This window comes from Xiphophorus maculatus, chromosome 7, assembly GCF_002775205.1.
Source record: "Xiphophorus maculatus strain JP 163 A chromosome 7, X_maculatus-5.0-male, whole genome shotgun sequence".
Lineage (NCBI taxonomy): Eukaryota > Metazoa > Chordata > Actinopteri > Cyprinodontiformes > Poeciliidae > Xiphophorus > Xiphophorus maculatus.
The window spans coordinates 25,372,073-25,389,220 of NC_036449.1; the positions used below are offsets into that span (position 1 = coordinate 25,372,073).

Consider the following 17,148-nt stretch of genomic DNA (forward strand, 5'->3'; position numbering starts at 1 on the left):
TTGAATTCAAATCTTTTTGTGACTCAACAATGTTGCACCTTAGTGGCCAGGAAGTTGCTAAAACTTAATGATGGGGCTCCAAATTTCTGACATTTCTTTTAGGGTTGCAGAGAAAAATCTTTCTAGAAATTAATTTTACTCCTCAAACATTTGCAGGTAAGTTCAAGTCAACCCTGACTAATTAAAAGAGAAAATCCACTGCAGTTAGTATCTTGTTTTAAGGGCAACATCACACTACTTGTTCAGTGTTTAAATGTATCAGTCTTAACATTTAAGATTATTTTTAATATAAGTTCATTATGCAATGTATACAACAGGAGTTCAACAAAATCTGATGAATCCATCCACTCATTCATCCTTCACTTATGGAAAATTGGCATGAAAAATGTGTGGAGACTTTCACAAGTTTTTTTAGCAAAAATATTCTCACAAGGTTTACGTTTAATGTTTACCCAAAAAAGTGGTAATTGCTACATTTTGCAATTAGACTTTAGTACTTTTAGTTAAAAACACAGCAGTAAAGTGAGATTAGATTTTAGGAAGGAAGGTAATGGTGAGGCTAGTATGATGCTTAAATTGTTGGCAGAGATTATTTAGTAAATCAACTATCTATGCTGAGGGGTTTTTTCTAGGTAGAGAAATTATTTCTTTCTCCTGACAGGCTCCAGCAAGATTTTAATTTTCCAACTCGCTCCACTTTGGTGCTTTGACTGGTACTGGCGCACAAACTGGTGAAGGTCATTCCATCACCTGCCAAGCATTTCCTTTTTTTTTACAAGCATAACCCAACTTCCAGAATAGTTTTGTGAACCAAACTACAACCATAAAGATATCCTACCCCTAACCTCAAGATTTGCACTGTTGGGTAAAGGTAATCTTTGAGCCTTCCAGAAATGAAACTAGAGTCAGAAAATCATCAGATATTCCACTGGCTGTTATTGTGTTTGAAAAGCACTTGTTACCTTGTTACACACTGCTCTTACACAGAAAAAAGAAGCAGAGACCGCTTGAGTTCTTCCTAAGAATATTTTTATCCCTAACTCCTAAACAAAATCTCTTAGATACAAGGAAAAACACCACCAAACAAGTGGGCTCTTGTGGGCCATGTGGCTCCTCTATTTAAGGTAAACTCGGTCTCAACAACCGGACTACTGCAGGGCCTGCACAAAAGATCTATGCTTCCTGTTAGTAAGTCACAAATAATCCTAGTAAAACATGCTACACTTTTTGATTGTATCATGTAAAAATGTCAAATTTTACAACTGGTGTTAATACTTGTTAATTGTAATAATGTTGGGTTTAAGGACCCAACTTCCAACCTTTGATATTGTTACATTTTTTTTATCAACTCTGATGTCAAAGCTTGTAAAACTCTGAACTCCGATGCATGAGACAGATGAAGATTCACTGTCAGAAAGGTGGACTCTAACTGATCTCCTTGGTTACTAAATACGAAGAGCATTAACGTTACATTTTGTGGTGTAAAATAAATACTCTCTTTTTTTAGCAAAAATGATTAACCTGTTTTACATGATTAATTTTGCTAAATTCAAGCTAACTAGCTGGCTCTCTTCAAAAGCAAAAGTTTTACTATCACATAACATTAAAGTATTTGTAAAATGTTTTAATTTAACAACTGAATGATTTTTGTTCAGGCATACTTCCTAAATGATATGTGACCTAAATCAGCTGAACTGTCCTTGTTGCTTTTCACATACAGATTTTTGTCTGACTTTTCCTGTGTGTACAATCCCTGACAATATAATCCAGCATGCATCAGTGCAAAATTGTCAACAAAATGCAAAAGTCACAATTCAAGACCAAAACAAACAAAGGTTATGCTAAAATAGAAATAATGATAAACTTGCTAGGATAATTTCTGATTTAGCATTACTAGTACTTCTGTTGTGGCTCTTTGCTGTTGTGTTGTGGATTTTACATTTACTTGACTCTTTTATTCCACAGTGCACCTTACCAGTGGATTCTTTGTCAAGATAATAATGACTTAGAGGAGTAGTTTGCTTTATATATGGGGTTATTTATTGAACCTGAAATATGAAAACCCCAAATAAACTTCCTAAGCTAAGAACATATAAAAACAAATACCAATACTGTTTAATTCAAAAGTTTCTTTCAGCCAGAGTTCATCCAGCCAATAGCTGTGCAGAGAGAATAAGCGAGAGGAAGAAAAGGTGGAAGAGCAATATCTGACGTCAGGACCTGCTCCAATCCTCCTCCTGTTGTCTCCTCATGTAGAAAACAGACAACATAATGCTATCCACAGATGTCTGTCGCTAATATTAGTCCATGTCATTTCCAATACTCAGAAGGCTGCTCCACTTTCTCCCATGTGGCTCTGGTGTATTTGTGTCTCTTTCAGTGTCCCAGAAGACCCTCGAGAAACATTTAAATCCACCAGCAGGCAGCCTGGGAGATAATACCCTAACAAGGAGGGCAAATCGAGTAAATTAAGTGACAAAGACCTTTATATCACTCCATTAAAAACAAGAAAGCTTGTTTTGCTGGGAATCTAATGTCATATATTTATTCATGAATTATCAGGTACACAGGCAAAGAAGAGTGAAAAATGAGTAAAAATAAACTACCAGGCATGTAAATAGATTTGCATATGTCAAGGTGTGCATCCCCTGTTTACCTTCTCATCATCACCATCATCATAGCTAGCAGCTACATCAGACCTGTCTCACACTCCACTCTCTGAAGCTTTACAGTTGTCTGTCTCTAGAGACAGCGGTGGGGAGGGAAAAGATGGAGAATGTCAAGGAAAGAGCGCTGGTGGGTGGAAGGAAAGAAAAGGGAAGGATGTATAAGGGAAAAAATGAGAGCTCCATGATGGGAGGAAGCACCAGAAGCCTAATTAAGTGATAGATGAAATTGTACTAAAAACAGGAAAAGCCCAAGACAAATATGAGAAGCGTATGACAGCACAACCCAGCAGATGTGTTTACTCCTTCAGGATAATCATGGATGAGACATAAGGGATGGATTGGTTTATGAAGGAGCACAACTGTACATTTTCCCTCATGAAGAACTATTTTAAAATGTGACAGCAAGTGACCCAGTCAGATGACTGAGCTGGAAGCAGGGAATACAATTCAATCAGCAAGCAGTGAAATAAGGAACCACCTGGATTTAACTAAACAAAATAAACTCTCCCAATGGGAAATAATTAACATATTTTAGCTTGTAATAACCCTTTAAGCCTTAGCTTTAATACCTACCTAAATAACTAGTGATTTTGGAATTTCTTGTGTGTTCATCTCAAGTGTACATTCCCTTTGTATTTAGTAGAATTATATTTAAACTGCATTGCTAGGGCCACATAATGTTCCAAACCGTAATTATTTCTCCAAGGAGAAAAAATACTCAGAGTTAAAGCTTTGTAATTTCTTTGTGCTATGTGGATGAAAAAAATTGAAAGGACTCTTTTAACTTGGTTTTAGTTCAGTGATTATGTTCGAAAAACAACTGAGCTTCAGGTTTTCTGTAAGATGTGATAGTTTCAAATCCAACATAAAATGATTTTATTTGAGTCACAAATGTCAAAGAATGCAAAGTGTCAAAGTGGTATTTACATAAGCATACAATATATTGACCCAAAACATTAAATTTTCTAGTATTGCATCACCTAATGAACCCAAAAAATATATAAAATTTTTGGTTTAGCTCTTTAGATCACCATTCAGAGCCAAACAAGTGAAAAATTGCAGATTTTTGTCACTTTGCTAATCAATTGCTGCATCAGAAGTTTCCACTGATAGTTTTCCGTTCTTTTACCTCCCGCATAAACTATCAGTGGAATTATGTAGTGTTTTCACTCTTACATAGTTTTAGCAGCGGAGCAGCGGAGCCTTTCATTGGGACTAAACATCTGGGTAGCCCAGAGACAATAGCCTATTAGCGAGGTTAATGGGGTGGAAAACGCCTTCAGTTTGACAGGAAACATGCATATTGGACTCTAGAGCATTTGAAAAGGGTATTTTTCTCTGATGAGCCATGACTTCGCCTGTTTGAAATTTAATGAGTGCATCATGATAATGCAAATGGCAGAAAAAGTGAGGCTGCCATCAAACCGAGTGTTTGCCAGAGAACCCTGTGGAGGCAGTGTCGTGATATGGGGTTGTGTAGGTGGGAAGTGTTAGGAAATGTTATCTTTCCAAAATTGTTTGGTCAGCTTATTACGATGCTTCTCTATCACATAAAATGATGAAGGAAGGTTTCTAAATCTCTCATTAAGACTGAGCGAGACGCAGCACCCTCTGTACCTTGTCGCATTGTCCTTCTGTTTTGTTGTTTAAAAAAAGAGAACAGTGACAAAAGCCAGAGCGATAACACATTTACCCCTATTGAATTATAAATTCTCCTTGTTGATGTGAACACCTGCTTCTGCAGAAACCCACTGAGACTACTTTGCCTATTAAAGCCAATTAGCATGGGAGCTACGCCTGAAAACTCAGGAGCTGCTTGCGAGGTTATTCGTGTAGGATGCAGTTGACAGCAAACTCTCAGTGGGAACAACATGGGCTCTTGAGAAGGATTGGCGACAAGGGAGATGTTTTAACATCTCAGCTCTTCCATGAACAGTTTTACATTTCGTGCAGTGTGAGAATGCAGACATTTTGAAATCATTAGAGGTAAAATAAGACATTGATGTGAGTAACCACACCACTCACTAACTGATCTGTGAAGAAAGACATGTTATTTGTAGCCGATCCTTTAAGACAGAAAAATTAATCAGACCTACACAGAAAAATTAGGCTGCATCACTGTTGCTAGGGAAAGTGAGTTCACCTAAATAGTTTGGATTTGTTTAAATATCACAGCCTGACAGCTGACAGCTCTGTTTTAGCAAGAAGTGAAGCTAAGCTGGTGCACAGAAAGATGCTGGGTATGAGCTGGCTTCACTATAATGCTCATGTTTAGTGCATAATACTATTGTGGGTGGGCATCACGAGATTTTAAATATGACAAAAGTTGCTCAAAAGTTTGTTTATTTGTATGCATAAAACAAAGCAGTATGCATTTTATTTAGAAAATGTTAATGTTTTCACTATCTGGTCTTCTATCTCAGTCTAAAACATGCTGATTTGCATTAAAACATGGATGACTGGTAGTGCAGTATGTGCGCATCAGTGATCGGGACTGCATTGTTTATCAGCTTTTATTGTTGCTCTGCTTCAACAAAGCAGAAAAGATGGAGGCTTATTTAATTACGCCGTTTCTGTGTAAGTTGGCATGACTAAACGTATTATTGTTTGCAGTCTTCCAAGTTAATCTCGCAGCACACTGAAATGCCTCCCACAGCTGGAAACAGTGTGGGCAGCTTCTGAAGCACAATAAATGAAATAGCGAGGCACTTTACTCTTAGGCGCAGGGAGAGGCGTGCAAGCAACACCAGAGTCGACGTGCTTCTGTTCATTGACTGGGACAAACACTTGGACAGACGTGGACGTCTGACACGCCTGGATGTGGACATGTAAAGACATTTGCTGACGAGGCTTCAAAACACTGCGTTTCATCTCTTTTATATGTTCAAGTAAATAAATTCAGCTAGTGTGCGTGTGCGTGTATGTGGACTCTTGGTGAGAAAACCTGCATTAGATGTGGAACTGACAGCATGAAATTATGATCAGCAACAAATAGAAGGGTGTAAGTTTGATTTCACCAAAAGCAATCTCTGCTTTTATTGATCATCTGTCAGACTGACAGCCTAAGGAATACCTAAGCGTAAAAAAACAACAAATGCTGTAAAAACTATTTGTAAACACTCACAGCAACACTTTTTAACTCAGCAGCGTCTTCTATAACAATTATCAGAGGAGGGGAGAGTACCAAGTTATTTACTTTTATTTTATATGCGTCAAAAATATAGAATAAAATAAAGTTGCCCTTTTTTGTTAAGGTCACATTAATGAAAAATGCATTAAACACCACCAGCAGTACATATATGGGGCCTTGTAAAAGTACATGCACAACATTTGCACATCGTGCAAAGGGCGTACATTGTGTCAGATTATCTGCTGCAAATTTGTGTTTTTTTTATTATTTTTTTATAGCCCAAAACAAAGAGGTGAAGTGTATTACTGATAAGTAGGAAAGAAATTATGGTATTTTAGCAGAATAAAGATATATAATTTTGATTGGCAATTGCTTTTGGCTACATTTTACTCTGGTACATATAAATAAACTCTAGTGCAACCACCCGCCTTCAGAAGTAATCTGCTGACAGTAAAACTATTTGTTGTTCACTATTAAAGCCAAAAACATGGAAGAAGGTACTCTGGTCAGATGATGCCAAGATATATTTTTTGGCCAACTCGCAAACCAGTATTTGACCGTGAACACAACGTCCCCTATAGTGAAGCACAGTGGTGACAAGATCATACTGTGGGGACGAGTTTCTTCACCAGAGACTATAAATCTGGTCAAAGTTGATGGGAAGATGTATGAAGCTGAATACATTGGCAGTTCTTGAAGAAAACTTGTATCAACACTGGAAAAAACTTTGATCTACCAGCAGGACAACAACTATTAAAGCATAGCCAGAAAGTTTAAGATTAAGCTATTTGTTACAAATGGCCAAGTCAAAGTCTAAGTCTACATCAAATTAAGAATCTGTGGTAAGACTTGAAAGCTTTCAAAAATAACCAATGTTGTTATAAGTATGGGGAAGAAAATTCCCTTGAGAAGGAACTGACTTGGGAGGATGAGGAGCTGAATATGGTTACATTTTCATATTTTTATTTGTAAAAACAAAAAATGTTGAAAATCATTTATTATTTTCCTTCTACTTCACTATTATGTGCTACTTTGTGTTAGTTTATAACATAAAATCCCAATAAATGGATTGGAGTTTAGCTGTCATCACTTACAGCATAGCTAGATGGATTCAGAGATGTTGCCATGGAGATCATAAACAAAAACTCTTTTTCTGGTGGACATAGCAGTAAAAAAATCCAGCCTGTCTTCCCACTGTTGAGCATCAGCAGGATAAATAAATGGTGAGGCTGTTTTATACTCGGCTAATGGCTCTGACTCCAAGCACACCGCATTCTGTGCCTCTTCACTCGGACAATTTGGACATTCGCACCAACCCTTTACACAAAAAGCTAACCACCATCCTATGTACATCATCGAATGCCATTCTTATCATCATCCAAACTTTACAAACACTTCATCACAGTGCAGGGAGCCAAGATTTACACGAGTTTTCCCAGAGCAAGATTTACAGAGATGACTCTGTATGATGACTGGCATGTTGGGCATGTTACAAATCCTGATCTGACTCAGAATTTTTGTCATTTATTCTCCCTAATAGAAAACCACAGGTTATTGCCCTGAGGTAATGCTCAGGCTGCCCAGGCTTACAATTTATGAGCACAAAGTGAAATTAAACAGAAAGTCTATGGGGATCCAATTGTTTTTTTAACACACTACTGGGGACTGAATTACCACTTTGTGCTGGAGTAGGGAAACAAAGTGAGGTGGGAAATAAGTGAGTGAGAGATTGAAAGGAGGAGATTTATGTTGAACCTAATTTCCAATGGCATTATTGTTCACTCAATTATTTCATTGAAAGGCCAAAGATATTTTTTTGTCCACATATCTAAAACAAAAATCAAGTTTTCAAATTTTACCTGGAGGCCAAAGAAGCGATAAAAGCAATGGACCATTGTGGTCAGCTTAGTTTAAAGGGGACCTATGATGCAAAATTCATACTTTGTATATTTTTATATATGATCCATTCAGGTCTCTACTACTTAGTGCTTAAAAAAATCTCTTCAACCATTTTTTGGTAATAAATTCATGGTTTTTTTCAAAAATCTCTCAGTTGTTGAGTCAAATCCCAAAGGCACTGTGTCGTTACCTAGCAACCTCAGCCCTGTTACCAAATTACCAGTATGTTTGGTCAGCTGATTTTACCACTGTACAATGGCTGCTGGGAAAGCCAAGTGTTATATTGTAGACTTACCATCAAGAAACCACGTGCTGCATTCTTGTTGGTTGTGCAGGAGGCTTCACTTCTGCTTTTCAAAGATGCACAGTTGTATAATTGCACATCTGTTTCCAGTCATTTTAATGTAAGCGTTGAGTTGGGGTGCAGCTCATTCTGAAAGGAGCTATAAATTGGCCTGACCAGATTGAAAGCTCATTATCAAAGAATGATATTGTGCAAAAAATGCAATGAACATGTTTTGCCCATAGTTCTATCCTAATCTGTTTAAGGAAGCATAATAGGTCACCACTAAGAGATCAGCAGGTAATGGATCAACAGTCAAAACCATAGACAGCTCATCCTCAATTTAACCAGCAAAAAGAAGCTACCCTCCACAAACTCCAGCACTGCACTCATCCATGATGGGAAATAAATAGACGCCATTTATGCCAGCAGCAATATAATTGGTGCTCTTTTTCCATTTGATTTCCCCATAAGATAGTGAGAATATGACTAAGGAGATGAGTCGTGATAAAAAAGAGAGTAGGTTATTCATTCTGACAGATGATCGGAAAGAATGAAAAGGCATAAAGGAAATGCACTCGTGTAAGGAACCCTATTCACCAGATCAAGAAAACATGCACATACACGAAGCAGCGATTATTAACTCCACCGGCTCCAGCTGCTGTTAAAAGTTTTCTGAAATGAAATCTACTTCTGTTCAGTCTGACTCTAAAAAAAAAAAAACTCAACACTCTAACCTCTGGCAAAATATATTTTCAGCTTCTCTGCTGCTAACTATCTCTGCAAGTCAAGATCTTTGTTATAACCTGTACCCTTTAAATTGTCCACTGGTCAAAATATTGCCCCAAGTTACAAAAGTGCTGACTTCAGCCAATTTCTTTGATAAATGACCCTTCATCATTTAGGCTGATGAAGCTCCTCGTATGTGTGGCAGTCAGGTGTGCCGTCCACAGGGATTTCTTTAGCTTCTTGTTATTTTTCTTCCTCACCTCGTCTCTGGGCTTTCTCAAAGGTGAGGGGAAAATGTGCTGCTGGATAATTGAAGCTGTTTTGCAAGAGCTTATTGGAGATTGTATTCGCGCTCAACAATGCTTGTTGGGGCCAGAAAACGGAAAGAAATAGGATTTATAGCACTAACCCATCTCGTTACCCGGTTGATGCTGTCAGCTGTCACTGCAGGCCCAGGATAATGCAATATGCAGTACCCACAGGGCAAGTGTACAGTTTGATTGTGGATCCTCCAAAGGTTGGTGCAGTGTGTGACTGACAGACATCTGCACTGTCTGCAGTTCTCTCTCAACCAAGTCAAATTGTACGAATCGCTGACAGTAGGGAGATACAGTCAATTATTTTGGGTACGAATAGGACAGAGTGCCTAAACGTGCCTCACTACCAGTTTGTGGAATGAAGAGTACAGTTTTTCCAAGTCTTTTATGACAATAATCTAGTTTATAGAGGTAATTAGTATTAAAACAATCTGTTATTGTCAAAATTTAGTGAGCTTTTGCATGGTACATCGTGTCTAGCACCAACAAAACGGTACATTCAGAGTAACTTAAATCACCTATTACCCATCCTGAGGCTTAGTTTGAACTTTAGTGAGTTTAAACATCTGAGCATGTGTACATTACAAAGCTGCTAATGAATGTAAATCCATTAGCTTTGTAGCTCCACCTCATCAAATCATCCAACAATGTAGGGAACCCAGAAGAAGAAAAGGCTGTACGCCACAAAGTTGCAGTAAAAGATGTGGCAGTGCTGGTTGGTGAAAGACAAAGCAGGCTGGTAGTTTGTCAGGTTGTAGCTTGAATTGATAGAGGATAACATCACAATACATTGCATTTTTTAAAAAGGTATTAAATTCTTAAAAGAAAACTTTTAAGAGTTATCAAAAAGTTTCTGATATTCTCCTTTTTGAGTGAAAGAATAAAAAGGGATATTTGCTCTCTCTCCCCACTAGCCCACAAATCCACTAGGAAAAAGTAAAGACATTAAAGAGAAAACATTGAAACTGCATGACAAAAGAAAACCACAAGGCACCAAAAAATGAACCTGGAGGCCAATTTTGAAAGATAGTTTTGCACCTAATGTCTATTACTTTAGCCTTAAGACACGCTTCAGAACAACCATTTTCACAACTGCTTTTAACTGACCTTTATTTGTCTCACTGATGGGTTTTTTCATTTCAGCAGAACCCAGTGCGGTCATTGCATTTACTTTCACCAGTGGAGAAAAAAGAAGTTAAAAACCTGGAACAGAATGAGCGCAGAAGGAAGAAATTATGCTGGCAAGTCACATCATATTCATGTCACACTGTGACCGTCTAAACGTTTGTGCAAATATGTATATTGTCCTCAGAACAACAGAAAAAGACTCAGTGAAGGTTGAAGCTGGTAAAAGAACGTCATTTCTCAAAAAGAAGGAGTCTATGATATGAGCTGAAAAGCCACTCACAGAGGAAGAGGTCATGACTGCAAAATCAATGTAAAAAGTCAAACTACAGTCAAAAAATTTGTTTTTGACAGTAAATATTTAACAAATTTTTTTAAATATTTAACAGAAAAACACTGATGACAAATATTTAACCCCTTTAAGTCAATATTTCATAAATGTAACTATGGCAGCTATCCCAGCTGTGGATGGTTCTAAATCAGGCTGGATGCAGAAGCTCCATTCTTCCTGCTAAGCTGTACAAGTTGCATAGAGATCAGCTGTGAACAGAATCTTTCAAGTCTGTGGGATTGAGTTCTGGGCTTTGATTAGGCCACTCCAGAACATCAACCTTGTTGTCTCCAAACTATTTCTCTGTAGCTTTATATAAATGCTTCAGGATGTTTTCTTACTTGTGAGACTACCAGTACCACTTGGCTGGTGCTCTGTTGAATTAGGTGTCACTTTAAAAGGCGAGAATATTTATGCAATCACTTCTATGTAAAATACATATAGTTTAACTGAATTATGTTGCAGAAATCAGTTTCCACTTTGATATTAAAGAGGGTTTTTGTAATTTTTTTTTATCAAAAAGTAAAAATTTTGATGCTCATTATTGCTTTGTAAAAGCAATAAAAAGGTTAAAACATCCAAGCTCATGGACACTTTTTAAAGGTTCTGTAGCTGTGGTCAACCTAAACTACCCTTTACCAGTTGCAAACTCAAAGTTGCAAACCCAATGTTGAGTAAACATAATAAAATGATTCATTTAAGTTCTTCAATTTGTGTTAAGATGATAAATGTGAAAAATGCATAAAAATGAAATGCTCCATTACCAAATGCTGCCTTGCTTCACACATTCTCATATGTAAAGGACAATATGTAGCTAGCACAGGTTGTTTCTGTGTAATTTTCATTTTAAAATAAATATAAAAGCAGTATTTGTTTCTTTTTGCAGTGCTACCAAATCCATATCAACCCAAAAAATGAAGTTTGTATTACCTGTAAAAATGAGAACATTTTCCTTCTTGAATTAAACTGAAATAGCACATATTTTATGTCTAACATATTAATGCAGTTAATTTATTATAAACCTCTAAGTGTAAAGAGGTTGACACTTTTAGAGTTGTCCACTTTGACCGGTTATCAAAGCAGCATCTAAATACAAGTTGTAAACATTTCATTGAAATCACAGACCTGGTCATTCAGATTCTTGCATCCAGGATGTCCAAAGCATCATCTGAACTCTACCAAGTTCATGTTTTTCCAACTTTTTATCAACTGCTGATAGTTTTACCCCAAATATTTTAGCTATAAGATGTCAAGTAAGGTGATGTAACTTCAGTTCCATTGCTTATTAATTAAATCAAGAGAAACTGGAATAAAAACCAAGCAGGTAAAATTCCATCACTATTTATTTCTCATGGGTGCAAAAATTAAATCTGAACCAGTCATTTAAAGTCCTCATGATTTCACTTAAAACTTGATAGTATTTAAGTACAAAGCCAACTTTACCAGTGAGATGTCAAAGCACTTTTGGATTGCACTGTTAGTTTGCAATAAGCTTCTCATACACGCCGTGATCGAGATACGAAGGTGTAAAGAGCGCAGATGAGAAGGGGGTGAATTAAATAAAAAAAAGAAAGAAAGATACATGTGGCTTTTTGTTTTTCATGGCAGTATTTTATGTATCTGGAGATGAAAACACTCAAATTATCTCTATGAGATGTTTTGTGTGTGTAACCTGCTGGAGAACTGTGCAAAGATTTTAAACCACCCCCAATTTCTGTAAATTATTAGAAAATATGGTAATAAAGTCAACAAAGTCGAAAGAAAAAGACCTGGAGAACTTGGAAGCAACGTATAAAGAGATTAGAGGTGATTTAAATGCTGAGCACAGGACAACACAAACATGCTCTGAGAACGGAAACAAAACGTGATCATTCACATGCTGTCTAATGAGGAACCTTCGTGTGTGAGTGTGTATGCTCACCCTCTACGACGACATATGACGCGTGTTTTTTTTGTTTTGTTTTTTTGCATGTGTGAACATTTGTAGACCCCCCATGCACTTCCTCATAAGCAACACAAACAATGCAGGCACTGAAACAGAGAGCTGATAGTAACAGATATTTGTTCTTTTCTCAGCTTGTATTTAAAAACAGCCAAGTGTGACTTCTGATCTTTTTCGGTGAAACATCATGTGAGACTCCATGTTGTGTTTTTCCTGCCACGGCTCGTTCCCAACAGGCTCGTGTTCACCTTAGCAAGGCCCTGGCGCCGACTCAGACATTGTTGCTGCTGTAACAATCAACTTATTAGCATAATTAAAGCATATATTTTGTTTGCAAGTCCTTCCTTTGAAGCATTCATAATTCTGTTTAGTTTTTTACTATTTTTTTTTATTATTTCTGCAGTGTGAAGTTTATTGCGGGGGTTGCAGAGTCATGTAGAGGTGGAGGGGAGTAGTAAGAGTCAAAGAGTCTGCTGCTGTTTCACACATGGAGGAGTCGGCCAGATAAGCAGAGGCAAGGTAGAGCAGTTTGGTTGTTTGTCGCACGGCTGCTTGGGGAAGCCGATCCATCTATCATCTGGCGTAGTGCTTGATGTAATCTTGAACCTTACTTCGAAAATCCTCCTGAGTGGAAAAGATGGGAGGGGGAACAAGAGGGAAAGATAAGATGAGCGTCATGGAGGACTAAACACTATTGACACGCTTCTTATTGCCGTATGTGCAACTCTAAAATGCCATAAAAAAACTATTGATGACCTTTAAAATCCTTTACATTTACCTCAAGGCAACCTATTTTGATTTTATGTGATGCACAAACAGAAGTAGCACATAACTGAAATGTGAAAGCAAGAAAAGCAAGGTCATTTAAAAAGTTCATTTTTTACAAACACAAGTAAATAAATTGCGACTTTGTCTTCTACTTCTCAATCATTTACTGCTTTTTATTAGTTTCTCATAGAACACCCTTTAATGTCTGTGGTTCTAATGTGAAAGCATATTATAAGATTTGTTTTTGACAAAATGGTCAGTGAAAGACATTGTTTATGGCAACACATAAACAATAAGCTACTGGATATCCTTAAACAAAGCAAAAGCAAAAAAATGCACAATTCCCAGGATAACCAGGGGTGATGTGACTCATAATGAAGTCACAAATTAGTCATATGTATATAAATATATCCTTCTTCAGTGTCACCATGCATTTAGTGAGTCATATTTCTTCAGCGGGAAGACATTAAGACTGTACAGAAAAGCATCTTTTCAAAGAAAAAAGCCATAAAAAACAACTCACTTAGGGTACATGACATTTTTCTGCAGCAGTACATTAAATATGCATTAGTTCGGTGGAAATTTATTCACTTTCTAAACATTTCCCAAAATGTGAAACTAAATATGTCTTTCCTGAATCTGAATGTATGACTTATGTGACCTTTGTTTGTTCTTTGGCTGGGCTACAGACTGCCTAAGGCATAAAATAACATATTTATGATCCTATTGCCATCCAGGGATTCAACAAAACTAAACTAAGTAATCCCAAGGGAAGGCGATGGGTGAGTCTTGTTTTCTTTCGTGGGGTCAGTCTCAGACTCTGATGACCAGGGACTGAATAACATGAAGTAGGACTCTTATGTCAAGATGAAGAAAATGCTGACCACTTTGACGAGTCAAGACAATTGATAATAATGGTTTGTTTTGTAATTAAATTGAGTGATGCAAACAGCAGTCAGTCTGCTAATGAAACTTGTACATCAGGCAGTTTAATATAGAAACACAGCTTGCTGCTTTTCACACTACTGATCAATGACTGCGCACTCACATCTACAGCACTAACCACATCATTAAGTTTATATGATGTGGATGTGGTGGATCCCATCACCAACAAACAATGATGAAACCAACTACGGGTGGTAAACCAACTACAATGTCCTTACACTGCTCCAATGGTGTAAGGACATTGGTCCCTTTGGTCTTCCGAACTATTAGGAAGACCAAAGAGATTATTGTTAACTTCTTCAGAGCATCCCATTGACCTGGTGCTATGGAGAAAATGAGCAAAACCACATCATTGGCCAAGAAAGATCAAACACCCCTAGAGTGAAGGTTGTCATTTACTCTCTCCAAACTGCTGAAATTGTCTGTCATTGATATAGAGCAGTGATGAAAATTGTGACACCTGGCTCTGGTCACACTATTTCAACATTGGTCTTCTGACCTATCTTGTGAGGGGAAATGGTGTGAGATTGATCAGACGTTTTTGACAAGTTTTATATGGAAATTAGTTTGTTTCCACTGTCTGGATTTTGCATCCATAGGAGAAATTGATACTTTTAAGGAACGTGTATCTGACGTGGTGAGGAATTACGTACATTTGTACTAGGGATGCACAATAAATTGGCACCAACATCAGTATAGACCAATCTTAGTCATTTCTTAACATATTGGTATCGGTCCGATAAATGAAACAGGGTCGATATGAACAACCAATATTTATTTGCATCTGTTTTTTTCCACAAGGTGTCAAAACTGTAGTGAAATATACATAATACCAGTAAATATTGGTTAAGTTCAATAGCAGCAATATTAATATCGGATATTGATATCGGCCCAAATTTTCGTCTTGGTGCATCCCCAATTTCTACAGTTCTTAATTGAATAACTACTATAATAATTTAATTTATTCATCAGGTTGTGAGGAAGCTGAGCACTACCTTCTTCCTCTGATCTCTGCATTGAGATTTTAATCTTATTCTTGCTTTGATTCTATCTTTTTATAGACAGAATTTATATATTTAAATAGAGAGGAAAAGCTGTATTATGACCTCTTTGTATGCTTTGCATAAATGGTGAGCTGACAAAGGGAATGATGATTCCCTTTGTCGATGTGGCGATGTGTCTTCTGAACTGCTGTTGAGAGTTGAAGGTCGCTGTGGCAGTATCCCTGAGCCTCAGCTGACTGTATAGAGACAACTAAATTATTTCGGTTTTTTCCCATTTGAGCTACTGCACGCCAGTTAAAATCACAGTTTTTCAAGGTGACAGATTGCATACTCTGTAGTAATTTTGTAAGCATAGTTTCTGGTTTTTATTAAACACCGTCATTGAACAAGTGTTCAATGGATAAAACTGTGACAAAGCAGAATTCATGCTAGCAGCAGAATTTTCCTTGGTCACATTCCTGCCAATCATGTTTGCCATCTCTTTCTAACTCGCTCTCTTTTAACTTGATCAGACCTTTTTGATGTGTATTTCACCTTTTCAACCACACATACAATGCAACCATTGTGTCAATCCGTTTCTATAGTTCTTTTGACCCATACCTCCCGGGCAAATCTGCTCTCAAGGGAGCTCTTTGCATGACCGCTTTGCCTTGTTCTGTTTTGACATTTTGCTGCCTATCTCTCCTCACACAACAGCTTGCTGTGTTTTCTAGAGACTTTATTGGCTTTGGTTGCTTGTGTCTACATCCCTTCAGCCAAATATTTGGTGAAACCTCACAGAGAATGCCTTGCAGTCCGTGCACACGTCATCCTGGATTTGGATCAAAGACTAGAGATTGTTAATTTGAACTGCAACAGCTCTCTTGTTAAAGTGCAGCCTTTTATGCAGAACATACAAAGACGGACAAAGCCAAACTAAACTGTTCATTCAGCTGAAGGCAACAGATAAGAAAGAAACCACTCTAAATGGGATCACTGGGCAAACACTATCAAAGCACAGACATGTTTTAGGGAAGTTAATTAACTTCAACAACAGCCATGACATTGTATTAACCATAAGTATGACCAACGTAATTTAATATTTAATAGTTTTTTTGATCACTTTCTCTACCTCTAATTGAAAAACGAGTGAATCTGGGGTTTGAATGTTGTGTTTATGATTAACCGTTTTAAACAAATTAATTGTTTAAATTTATTGTAGAAGCAGAACATTTTCAGTATAAACTCAAAGTATTTCCCAAAAGTCTGATTTTAGAATTAAATAAAAATATCCTTTATTTTACCACGGTGGCAAAATTAGGTACAGCAACAGCAAAGTGACAGGTATATACTGTATGTTCACATGAAGATAAAAATATATATAAAAAAAATAAATTGAGACTTACATACTATACACCCAGGGTAAAATCGCAACTTAAGATATTGTGCAGTTATCAAAAGTAGCTTACTTTGATCCAAAGAAATATGCAACTGGGTAGAATTTTTTTTAAATGTACAGGGTGTGCAAGTGTATGTGTGCATTCAAGACAACAAATTATTTACAATAAGTGAAAATAAAGCCATGCAAAAAGGTGCAAATAACAGCAGAAATGTTACTTGGAAGTAGAGAAACTGCAAATACCAGCCAGGATGTAAACACCTATTAAGCTTGTTATAGAATCTAACAGCCACTGGGAAGAAGGATCTCCTATAACGCTCCTTTGTCACCCAGGAAGCAGCAGTATGTCACTGAAGTTGCTCTCCAGTCCAGCAAAACTTCATGCTTGGGGTGGGAGACATGTACAGAGTCCTTCTGTCTCCCACTATCTGTACTGGGTTGACTGGGCATCTACTTCCAGTGCGGGCCTTCCCAGTGAGCTAATTGAACCGGTTCCTCTCAGCTGTAGATAAGCTACCAACAGATATTACCATAGAATATGGCAGATGCCAAATTTCCTTCTTTCACGAAATGCTTCTTTCCTTAACACTTCTATATTTTGTCAATATGGGATGAAATGTTTCACATA

At 37.2% G+C, this 17,148-nt stretch overlaps 1 protein-coding gene across 1 annotated transcript in view; it reads right to left on the bottom strand.

Moving 5' to 3' along the window:
- Positions 1–11,808: 11,808 nt before the first annotated feature.
- The window catches only part of ube2f (ubiquitin conjugating enzyme E2 F (putative)), a 40,700-nt gene continuing 35,360 nt past the window's right edge, over positions 11,809–17,148 (bottom strand). Inside the window, exon 10 of the mRNA XM_023336219.1 lies at positions 11,809–13,049. Within this exon, the coding sequence (XP_023191987.1) occupies positions 12,999–13,049 (51 nt within the window). The 3' untranslated portion in view covers positions 11,809–12,998. The remainder of the gene's footprint in view (positions 13,050–17,148) is intronic.